Raw genomic sequence first — 12604 nt, forward strand, 5'->3', positions numbered from 1 at the left:
CGCAGAGCCATGAAAATAAAAAATAATTTTTCTTTCCTCAAAAATGATTTTTTAGCCTGGAATTTCCTATTTTGCAAAGGATAATAGGAGAAATTGGACCCCAAATATTGTTGTCCAGTTTGTCCTGAGTACGCTGATACCCCATATGTGGGGGTAAACCACTGTTTGGGCGCACGGCAGGGCTCGGAAGGGATGGCACGCCATTTGGCTTTTTAAATGGAAAATTAGCTCCAATCATTAGCGGACACCATGTCACGTTTGGAGAGCCCCTGTGTGCCTAAACATTGGAGATCCCCCAGAAATGACCCCATTTTGGAAACTAGACCCCCAAAGGAACTAATCTAGATGTGTGGTGAGGACTTTGAAACCCCAAGTGCTTCACAGAAGTTTATAACGCAGAGCCATGAAAATAAAAATAAAAAATTATTTTCTCAAAAATGATCTTTTAGCCTGCAATTTTTTATTTTCCCAAGGGTAACAGGAGAAATTTGACCCCAAAAGTTGTTGTCCAGTTTCTCCTGAGTACGCTGATACCCCATATGTGGGGGTAAACTACTGTTTGGGCACATGCCAGGGCTCGGAATTGAAGTAGTGACGTTTTGAAATGCAGACTTTGATGGAATGCTCTGCGGGCGTCACGTTGCGTTTGCAGAGCCCCTGATGTGCCTAAACAGTAGAAACCCCCCACAAGTGACCCCATTTTGGAAACTAGACCCCGAAAGGAACTTATCTAGATGTGTGGTGAGCACTTTGAACCCCCAAGTGCTTCATAGAAGTTTATAATGCAGAGCCGTGAAAATAATAAATACGTTTTCTTTCCTCAAAAATAATTATTTAGCCCAGAATTTTTTATTTTCCCAAGGATTACAGGAGAAATTGGACCCCAAAAGTTGTTGTCCAGTTTCTCCTGAATACGCTGATACCCCATGTGTGGGGGTAAACCACTGTTTGGGCACACGTCGGGGCTCAGAAGGGAAGTAGTGACTTTTGCAATGCAGACTTTGATGGAATGGTCTGCGGGCGTCACATTGCGTTTGCAGAGCCCCTGGTGTGCCTAAACAGTAGAAACCCCCCACAAGTGACCCCATTTTAGAAACTAGACCCCCCAAGGAACTTATCTAGATATGTGGTGAGCACTTTGAACCCCCAAGTGCTTCACAGACGTTTACAACGCAGAGCCGTGAAAATAAAAAATCATTTTTCTTTCCTCAAAAATGATGTTTTAGCAAGCATTTCTTTATTTTCACAAGGGTAACAGGAGAAATTGGACCCCAGTAATTGTTGCGCAGTTTGTCCTGAGTATGCTGGTACCCCATATGTGGGGGTAAACCACTGTTTGGGTGCACGTCGGGGCTCGGAAGTGAGGGAGCACCATTTGACTTTTTGAATACAAGATTGGCTGGAATCAATGGTGGCGCCATGTTGCGTTTGGAGACCCCCTGATATGTCTAAACAGTGGAAACCCCTCAATTCTAACTCCAACACACCCCTAACCCTTATCCCAACTGTAGCCGTAACCCTAATCACAACCCTAACCCCAACACACCCGTAACCCCAACACACCCCTAACCCTAACCACAACCCTAATTCCAACCCAACCCAAGTTGCGGATTCGTATGAGATTTTTCAGCACCATTTTTGAAAAATCCGCGGGTAAAAGGCACTGCGTTTTACCTGCGGATTTACCGCGGATTTCCAGTGTTTTTTGTCCGGATTTCACCTGCGGATTCCTATTGAGGAACAGGTGTAAAACGCTGCGGAATCCGCACAAAGAATTGACATGCTGCGGAAAATACAACGCAGCGTTCCCACGCGGTATTTTCCGCACCATGGGCACAGCGGATTTGGCTTTCCATATGTTTACATGGTACTGTAAACCTGATGGAACACTGCTGCGGATCCGCAGCGGCCAATCCGCACCGTGTGCACATAGCCTAATTCTAAAGGTATGTGCACACGCTGCGGAAAACGCTGCGGATCCGCAGCAGTTTCCCTTGAGTTTACAGTTCAATGCAAACCTATGGGAAACAAAAATCGCTGTACACATGCTACGGAAAAACTGCACGGAAAGGCAGCGGTTTACATTCCGCAGCATGTCACTTCTTTCTGCGGATTCCGCAGCGGTTTTACAACTGCTCAAATAGAAAATCGCTGTTGTAAAACCGCATTGAAATGCGCAGAAAAAAACATGGTAAATCCGCCATAAATCCACAGCGGTTTAGCACTGCGGATTTATCAAATCCGCAGCGGAAAAATCCGCAGAGGACCAGAATACGTGTGCACATACCGAAACCCTAACCCTAACCCTACCCCTAACCCTACTTCTTACCCCAACCTTAGTGGGGGGGGGGGGGGTCATTTACTTTTTTTTTTTTATTTTGATCACTGAGATATAACCTATCTCAGTGATCAAAATTCACTCTGGAACGAATCTGCCGGCCGGCAGATTCGGCGGGCGCACTGCACATGCGCCCGCCATTTTGGAAGATGGCGGCGCCCAGGAAAGAAGACGGACGGTCCCCGGGAGGCCAGGTAAGTATAAGGGGGGGGAGATCAGGGCACGGGGGGGGCGTCGGAGCACGGGGGGTGGATCGGAACACGGGGGGGTGAATCGGAGCACGGAGTGGGGGATCGCTGTGCGGGCGGGTGGATCGGAGCACGGGGGGGGAAAATCGCTGTGCGGGGGAGGGGATCGCTGTGCGGGGGGTGGGATCGGAGTGCGGGGGGGTTTGATTGGAGCACGGGGGGAGCGGGCAGGAGGACGGGGGAGCGGAGCACAGGACCGAGGGGAGCAGACCACAGATCGGGGGGCTGGGGGGGCGATCGGAGGAGTGGGGTGGGTGCACATTAGTGTGTCCAGCCATGGCCGATGATATTGCAGCATCGGCCATGGCTGGATTCTAATATTTCACCTTTTTTTAGGTGAAATATTACAAATCGCTCTGATTGGCTGTTGAAAGTGAAACTGCCAATCAGAGCGATCGTAGCCACGAGGGGGTGAAGCCACCCCCCCTGGGCTAAACTACCACTCCCCCTGTCCCTGCAGGCCGGGTGAAATGGGAGTTAACCCTTTCACCCGATCTGCAGGAACGCGATCTTTCCATGACGCATATGCTGCGTCATGGGTCGGAATGGCACCGACTTTCATGACGCAGCGTATGCGTCAAAGGTCGGGAAGGGGTTAAAGAGTTTATTTCATAAATCTATAATCTGAAAATAGGCAACTTTGCAATATCTCCCATCAGCGACATTTGCTTCTTTCTCCTCCTGGACTGACCATACCATCTCATTTCATACCTAAAATTTGGAAAATTTGTTTTAGTGACGACTGCTTACATTACAGAGATAGATCTGTTTTAGTGAAGACTGCTTACATTACAGAGATAGATCTGTTTTAGTGAAGACTGCTTACATTACAGAGATAGATCTGTTTTAGTGAAGACTGCTTACATTACAGAGATAGGCTTTGACACTTGGTGCTTTTAAAATTCTATGGAGTGGGAGGTGGGAAGAGCTAGAGGCAGACAGACATTCTGCTGCAAGTTCTCCTGAATTGACAGCTACAGTCTTCCATAGAGCTTTATGAGCACCAACTCATCTCCCATCTCAGTAACGGGAAAACCTTTAACCTAAATTCAGGTCCAATATATTTGACAGTGACCGAATGTTTGTGATTTGCGCTCTGCATGCCACTATTTTAGATTTAAAATGAAACAACCAAGACAGAATTGTAGATTTTCAGGTTTTATTAAATGGGGTTGAAAAAAAAAATATCTTGTGAAACGTTTAGGAATTGCAACCATTTTTCTACAAAGCCTCCTCATTTCAGGGGCTCAAAAATAATTGGCATTTCCCACTATATAATGCATTGGGAAATGTCCGGAAAAATCCGCAAAAAAAACGCACCAAAAACGCTGTAAAAACGCGCAAGAAACAAAAACGCATGCAGATTTCTTGCAGAAAATTTCAGGTTTTTCTCTGGAAATTTCTTCAAGAAATCCTGAACGTGTGCACATAGCATAAAAACTCTTGAGCTGCTTTTGTAGTATGTTTTAGGACACTGGACGGCGCTTCACAGTACAGATGGACAATCGGCCCGGTTGCATTTGGTTGAATCTGTGCAGAAAGTATAGCCCTGTTACACTTCAGAATTATTCCGGCTGCTTCAGTTTCGCCTTGAGGAATGGGCAAACATCCCAGTGGCAAGATGACGAAAGCTCATAGAGACTTATCCAAAGGGACTTGTAGCTGTAATTGCCGCAAAATGAGGTTCTACAAAGCACTGACTGGGATGTAAATAGTTCACACTGAAGCTTTCAGTAATTTTGTCTTTGTGGTTTGCTTCACAATAAAGGAAAACTAGATGTTCACAGTTGTAGTCATGTTGTTTACATGAACTGAGGCAAACTGTTACGCCCGCAGGTGGTGAACGAGGTTCGTGGACCCACTGTGCCTATGGGCCGAATATGCCTACCTGTTGTGCACTGGAGCTCCTGAAGGTGCAGTCAGGCTGGGCTGCAGGTAGCCGCCAGGTACCACTCCTAGGCAGAACACAGTAGTGCAGTTGCTGACCCCAGTGGTCAGGTTCACTGACACGGATTAAGGGCTACCACATATACTCGAGTATAAGCCGACCCCACTAATTTTGCCACAAAAAACTGTGAAAACTTACTGACTCGAGTATAAGCCTAGGGTGGGAAATGCAGCATCTACCGGTAAATTTCAGAAATAAAAATAGATACCAATAAAAGTAAAAATTAATTGAGATATTATTATTATTATTATTTATTTATATAGCACCATTGATTCCATGGTGCTGTACATGAGAAATATCAGTAGATTAAGTGTTTTTGAATATCCATATTGAATCAGGAGCCCCATATAATGCTCCATATAGTTCATGATGGGCCCCATAAGATGCTCCATACAACATACGCCCCATAAGAAGCTCCATATTAAAATATGTCCCATATAATGCTGCACAAAGGTTAATAATGGCCCCATTAGATGCTCCAAAGAAACATTTGCCCCATACAATGCTGCATAAAGGTTGATGGCCCCATAAAATAAATGCTCCATAGATTATGCCCCATAAAATGCTCCATAGATTATGTCCCATAAGATGCTCCATAGATTATGCCCCATAAGATGCTCCATAGATTATGCCCCATAAGATGCTCCATAGATTATGCCCCACAAGATCCTCCATACATTATGCCCCATGAAATGCTCCATACATTATGCCCCATAAAATTCTCCACACATAATGCCACATAAGATGCTCCACACTTTATGCCCCATAAGATGCTCCACACATTATGCCCCATAAGATGCTCCACACATTATGCCCCATAAGATGCTCCACACATTATGCCCCATAAGATGCTCCACACATTATGCCCCATAAGATGCTCCACACATTATGCCCCATAAGATGCTCCACACATTATGCCCCATAAGATGCTCCACACATTATGCCCCATAAGATGCTCCACACTTTATGCCCCATAAGATGCTCCACACTTTATGCCCCATATGCTGTTGCTGCAATTAAAATAAAAAAAAAATAAAAAAAATCACATTCTCACCTCTCTTCGCTCAGGCCCCCGGCAATTGCGACAGTCACCTTCCCCATTCCATAGCTCTGTCTTCCATCCTCCGCAGTGACTGTTCAGGCAGAGGGCGGCACGCACACTAACCACGTCATCGCGCCCTCTGACAGCCAGAGGACCGAAGACCGAGCAGCGCGCAGCAGTGGGATGGGGAGAGGTGAATATCGCGCAATGCTCATCTCCCCCGATATACTCACCTGCTCCCGAAGCGGTCCCTGGCAGTGTCTGTCAGATGGTCTCTGGGAGCTGGCGGCATCTTCCTATGTTCAGTGGTCATGTACCACTCATTAAAGTAATGAATATCCGTCCATATTCATTACTTTAATGAGCGGTACCACGTGACCGCTGAACACAGGAAAAGCGGCCTGAAGACCATCGGACATGCAGGGACCACGCCAGGAGCAGGCGAGTATGTGACAGTCGCCGCACCCCCTCCCCCGCCGACCCCCTGGGACAACGACTCGAGTATAAGCCGAGAGGGGCACTTTCAGCCCAAAAAAGTGGGCTGAAAATCTCAGCTTATACTCGAGTATATACGGTAGGTCTCCGTTCAGACTAATAAGTTCTGGCTCCTCAACACAATGGTTACTGACACGGATTCAAGCTACGTTTAGACTGGGCTGATTTGGAGACTGGTTTTAGTAGACCGGCAGCCATCTTGCAGGTGTACCCTGATACTAAATGCCTCTCAGCTATTGGCTGAATGGCATTTTACAATGTGCACGCGATACCACCATAAGAACAGGAGAGGCACACACGCACGCATACATATACAGCGCGCAGCCAAGAAGTGCAGCATGCACACGCAGGAGACTGGGGCCAGAGCAGTGAGTATGCCAGCATACCAGCATGGCTGGCAATAGCGCTACACAAACCCTCAAAAATAAAAAAAAAAGTGAAATTCCAGGTTGTGAGGTAGCAAAAAACAAAAAATGCCAGGGGGAGGTGAGTGAATACTTTTGCAAGCCACTGCACATATACGTATACACCAATAGACAGACACAAGACAGACAGAAGAGATAAACATACCTCTACTGGTGCAGCATCCTTTGCTGAAATGTTGGAGATAGAGCCAAAGATGAGCTGTGACTTGTCATTACTCTCCTCAAACTTCACCATCCTGGAAAACATGTAACCAGCCACTACTATACACATTTATATAAGTTTGGTTTAATTCTTAAAAGGTTTTAGCTTATGCCTACATCCAAACTTTTCATTTCTCACTACAGAAGAAAAAAATAAATAAAAAAATAAAATAAAATAAAATTTTTAAGTTTTCTTAGGGTACGTTACTGATAGGGAACTTGATTGCCGATATACTGTAGTACACTGCAATACTTGCATTACGGCAGTGTATTACGCCGTCAGCAAATTAGTGACAGGCATTCTCCTACTGAATGACAACAGTTCTCCTAAGACACATCACTGCCATGAAGCCGTGTACTTGGTCTACAACAATCAGCCTTGTGGGCCAATAACCTTGATGCCGATTACCTAGTTATACTTGATTGGAGCACTTTTAGTAATAAATAACTACTGTATACCAAGTACAACAGCGTAGTGCCCAAAGAGCAGTTTGTGCTTTAGAAAATGTCCAATGTGCTTTGCCCTACAATAATCAGACAGGTATAAATACAGAAAGGCTATGAGGTGCTCTTATGCACCGTTTTCTAAACAGGTTTCTGCATCTTTTCTAATTAATAAGTACAGTAGGTTTACAAGAGCAATTAGTTACTGTTCTACACCACCTACCTGAGCTGATGCTGGGACTCTACAAGGAAGCACAGGAACTTTTGCCCACACAAGTCTGTGGTGAGAAATACTTTTGTGGCCTGAGAGTTCTTTTCTCTGGTAATAAGGATTAACACATCATCAGATAACATTTCCTGGAGGTTGGGGTAGACATACAACGGTTAATCTAAGCCCCTTTACCTTGTGTTTGCAATGGTCTCTGTCCAGGGGTGGTCAATGCACAGTTCAGGGACAATGGGTTCTGTTTCTGAAGAGAAGAAATCACTAGAAGTGCTGTTGGGGGAATTGGAAGTTCCTAATCTCTTTGGTGATGGAGTGTAACTGGAGAAATTAAACCGCTGAATACCAGAGAATGAGTGCACTCCTAAAGCAGGTGAATGGGAACGGCTGAAAGAGAAAAAAAAACATTAAAAATATTTAAAGGGAATATGCCTGAAGGTCTTTGCTATATAATCTGAGTGCACTATGATGTAGGGTCAGAGACCTCGACTGCAGCAATCTGTTACTTAATAGGCTGTGACATACATAGTGACATACTTATTAAGGTTGAAGGAAGACTTTAAAGGGAACCTGTCACCCCGTTTTTTGAGATTGAGATATAAATACTGTTAAATAGGGCCTGTGCTGTGCGTTACTATAGTGTATGTAGTGTACCCTGATTCCCCATGTATGCCGAGAAATACATTACCAAAGTCGGCGTTTTCGCCTGTCAATCAGGCTGGTCTGGTCAGGTGGGCGTGTTCACAGCGTTCTTTTCTTCCCCAGGTTTCCGTTGGTGGCGTAGTGGTGTGCGCATGTCCAAGGTCCGGATTCCCTGTGCCCACGTGAAGACACAGCGCGCGATCTGCGCTGTCATTCCTTTCATCGGTGCGGGCGGCCATCTTCCTGGGGCCGCGCGTGCGCAGATGTAGTGCTCTGCTGCACGGGGCTTCAGGAAAATGGCCGCGGGATGCCGCGCGTGCGCAGAAGAGATCGCGGCGGCCATTTTCCCAAAGCCGAGATGCAAACTCGGCTTTGGGAAAATGGCCGCCGCGATCTCTTCTGCGCACGCGCGGCATCCCGCGGCCATTTTCCTGAAGCCCCGTGCAGCAGAGCACTACATCTGCGCACGCGCGGCCCCAGGAAGATGGCCGCCCGCACCGATGAAAGGAATGACAGCGCAGATCGCGCGCTGTGTCTTCACGTGGGCACAGGGAATCCGGACCTTGGACATGCGCACACCACTACGCCACCAACGGAAACCTGGGGAAGAAAAGAACGCTGTGAACACGTCCACCTGACCAGACCAGCCTGATTGACAGGCGAAAACGCCGACTTTGGTAATGTATTTCTCGGCATACATGGGGAATCAGGGTACACTACATACACTATAGTAACGCACAGCACAGGCCCTATTTAACAGTATTTATATCTCAATCTCAAAAAACGGGGTGACAGGTTCCCTTTAAGTCCATCTAGTTCAACCCATAGCCTAACCTAACATGCCCTAACATGTTGATCCAGAGGAAGGCAAAAAAACCATGTGGCAAATAGTAAGCTCTACATTGGGGAAAAAAATTCCTTCCTGACTCCACATACAGCAATCAGACTAGTTCCCTGGATCAACCCCCTAACAAGGAATCTAGTATATATACCCTGCAACATTATACTTTTCAAGAAAGGCATCCAGTCCCCTCTTACATTTTAGTAATGAATCACTCATTACAACATCATACGGCAGAGAGTTCCATAGTCTCACTGCTCTTACAGTAAAGAATCTGCGTCTGTTATTATGCTTAAACCTTCTTTCCTCCAGACGTAGAGGATGCCCCCTTGTCTCTGTCTAAGATCTATGATTAAAAAGATTATCAGAAAGGTCTTTGTACTGTCCCCTCATATATTTATACATTAACATAAGATCTCCCCTTAGTCTTCGTTTTTCCAAACTAAATAGCCCCATGTGTAATAACCTGTTTTGGTATTGCAGACCCCCCAGTCCTCTAATAACCTTGGTCGCTCTTCTCTGCACCCGCTCTAGTTCAGCTATGTCTTTCTTATACACCGGAGACCAGAACTGTGCACAGTATTCTAAGTGTGGTCGAACTAGTGACTTGTATTGAGGTAAAATTATTTCTTTCTCGCTTCATTGGGGGACACAGGTAACCATGGGTGTATGCTGCTGTCACTAGGAGGCTGACACTATGCAAATAAAGAAGTAACTCCTCCCTGGCAGTATACACCCTCCGACAGGCACCAGGCAACTCAGTTTTTGCTTAGTGTCTGTAGGAGGCGGACCTGGATCTAACACCAGATCCGCATTTCTTTTACAGGGATTTGTTGATTGTTATTAATCATTTCCCCTTTCTTTTTCAGATATTTTCTTCAGGTTAACAGGGTGCAGTTTTCTCACCCTGTTTTCCCCACTTTGAGCGACCAAGAGAACAGTGTGGTATCACCCACATCTCACCCTCTCGGACCCGCTGGGCAGGACTTCGTCTCCTGTCACCCATTCGGGTGTTCAGGGTGACCTTCTCGGTGGCCAGTCCTGCCCGTTTTCCCCTCCTCATCCCTCTCCTCGGAGTGGGCTGAGAGGAAGACGGCGGTCACTTCCAGTGACCCTCTCCCCCGACGCCGTCTTCTGCGCCGGAGTTCGTGGCGCGGGAAGGAGGACTTCTTCCAGGACCCTCTACTCCACCAGGGATCCTGATGTTTCCTCATCTTCAGGTAGGGGATCTTCAATCAACAAACCATCTTCCCCCTCCCTCCCCTCCACCACCTGCCCAGCAGTGATCGCCTCTTACCAGACCTCCTTTCTGATAAGGGGACCGAGGAGGCAGAGGGCCGCATTCTCAGCGCTGGGACGCGCTATCGCCGCAGGAAGGGGAGCAGAAACGCTGGCATCTTTTTCCCCCTCTGTATTCAAACTTGCAGGCGCGCGCCCGCCATTTCTCCCTGACTCCCGGTGTTTTTCTTTCTTTTTGGCGCTTGAGCGCCCTTTTGTGGCGGCCAGCGTTATTGCGGCCGGGACGTTCAGCGTCTCTGTCTTTCCCAGCTTGTTCTTTCTTTTTTGCGCTTGAGCGCCCTCTTGTGGCGGCCACGGTATTGCGGCCGGGACGTTCTCAGCGTCTTAGGGGGCGTTCCTTTCTATCCCCCCTTCGGTGTTTGTGCACGCCCACGGCGTCGCACTGTCCCCGCTCTCTTTTCTCCTGCTTCCTGCTCCCTGTCAGCGTCTGCTCACCGTGTGGGACACAGGATATTCTCTGGGAACACAGGCACCTGCGGCTACCGCTGTTGCTGTCCGTCAGCAGGCTCAGCGCTACTAGTACTCCACCTGGCAGTATTTCTCCGTGGATAAGGTAATATCCACCTATGTCCGACCCCACCCCGGCCTTTGCCCCCTCGGCCATCCATTACGCCTGCGCTCACTGTAAGAAAAAGTGGGCCTCAGGTCAGCCTTCACCCTTCTGCCCGTCCTGCGTTCCTCCCATCATGTCCGCCCCTCAGGAAGCTCCTAGGTCCCGGGACGAGTGCACCTCCCCTCCCTCAGAGTGGGCTGTTGCTATGTCTCAATCAGTGTCCGACCTGACTAAGGTGTCTCAGTCTCTGGTCCAGGAACTTGAACGTATCCCGCTTCTCTCTAATGCCACCAGTGCCACGAACGCCTCACACGGCGATTCGCTCGCACCTGTCCTAGACCCTCACAGAGGCAGACCGGACAAGAGAGACAGAAAACGAACCTTATCTAGATCCTCGTCCAGTTCCCTGGACGGGATTCCCCTATCAGCCCGTTCCCCCTCCTCGCAGGCGGACGTCGGGTCTGATCTAGCCTCTCAGTCGGAATCTGACTCTGATGCAGATCAGACTTCCGGAACACAGGAGATGGTTGATAGCCTTATTTCGGCTATCATTCAGACGCTTAATCTTAAGGAGGATGAAGCGAGCTCTCAGGACATCTCTGTTGCGCTTAAACGGATTAAACGTCCCCCTAGGGTTTTCCCTAATAACAGGGAGTTTGACAACACTACCTCTACACACTGGGAAAACCCTGGCAAGCTTTTCCCTGGCAGGAAACGGCTTGACGCATTATACCCTTTTCACTCCGACCTTGTCTCCAAATGGTCCGAGTCTCCTAAGGTCGACCCACCTGTGTCCAGGCTATCCTCTCAGACAGTTCTTTCTATCCCGGACGAGGCTTCCCTTAAGGACCCCACGGACAGACAGATCGAGGCACTAGCAAAATCAGCATTTGAGGCTTCCGGAGCCTCCCTTTGCCCTAGTTTCGCCTCGTCATGGGTAGCCAAGGCTGTATCAGCCTGGGCCAAGACCCTGCGCAGGGACATTTTAGCTTCTGCTCCTGCTGAGGAATTGTCCGCATTAGCGGATCAGATTTCGCTGGCAGGAAAATTCCTCATGAATGCCTCCCTTGATGCAGCGGCCTGCTCTACCAGGGCTAACGGCAATATTGTCGCCATTCGCAGGATTCTTTGGCTGAAGGCGTGGAACGCTGACCCGGCTTCTAAGAAATCGCTCACTGGTCTACCTTTTCAGGGTTCCAGACTCTTCGGCACACAACTAGATCAACTGATTTCGGACGCTACGGGTGGTAAGAGTACCTCTTTACCCCAGTCCAAGCCGAAACGTCCCTTCAACAGGAGGGGCCCTCAGTCTTTTCGTCCCTTTCGGTCCTTTGCCTCTTCAGGAAATCCCACCCAGGACCGTTCCTCGTCACAAGGGGACAGAAGAAAACCTTCTTTCAGGCCTCCACCACGTTGGAGAGCCAAGAGCCACCCCGCAAAACAATCGGGATCTCGGGGCCACAGGTTTTCTAATAAATGACGGGTCGCCCCCACCTGGAACTCCTACCAAGGTGGGAGGCCGCCTTCTTCTGTTCTCAGAAGTTTGGCTTTCAGTAGTCGACGACGCCTGGGTCAGGGAGATCGTCACGTCAGGCTACAAAATAGAATTTTCTTCGCCCCCAGGAAGCCGTTTCATGCTCTCGTCCTCCCATACAGCCCTCTCATCTCCAAGGGCTTCTCCAGACCGTCGAGTCACTCCTCACCTCAGGAGTCGTAGTACCTGTGCCTTCTTGCGAACGATTTTCGGGTTTTTACTCAAACCTGTTCGTGGTTCCAAAAAAGGACGGCTCTCTACGTCCGATTTTGGATCTCAAGCGATTGAACCGCCATCTTCGGATTCGGCACTTCAAAATGGAATCTCTGCGCTCAGTCATCGCGTCCATGGAGCCAGGAGAGTTTCTGTGC

General features: G+C 48.2%; 1 protein-coding gene across 3 annotated transcripts in view; it reads right to left on the bottom strand.

Annotated features, from left to right (window-relative positions):
* Positions 1-12604, bottom strand: part of ANAPC1 (anaphase promoting complex subunit 1) — a 314460-nt gene that overhangs the window by 264963 nt on the left and 36893 nt on the right. For all 3 annotated transcript variants that reach the window (XM_069769209.1, XM_069769210.1, XM_069769211.1), the window contains exons 9-11: positions 7545-7751; positions 7365-7460; positions 6642-6732 (exon numbers count right to left, since the gene is read on the bottom strand). In XM_069769209.1, coding sequence (XP_069625310.1) covers positions 6642-6732; positions 7365-7460; positions 7545-7751 — 394 coding nt within the window. The remainder of the gene's footprint in view (positions 1-6641; positions 6733-7364; positions 7461-7544; positions 7752-12604) is intronic.

Source organism: Ranitomeya imitator, chromosome 5 (assembly GCF_032444005.1).
Source record: "Ranitomeya imitator isolate aRanImi1 chromosome 5, aRanImi1.pri, whole genome shotgun sequence".
NCBI classification, from domain to species: domain Eukaryota; kingdom Metazoa; phylum Chordata; class Amphibia; order Anura; family Dendrobatidae; genus Ranitomeya; species Ranitomeya imitator.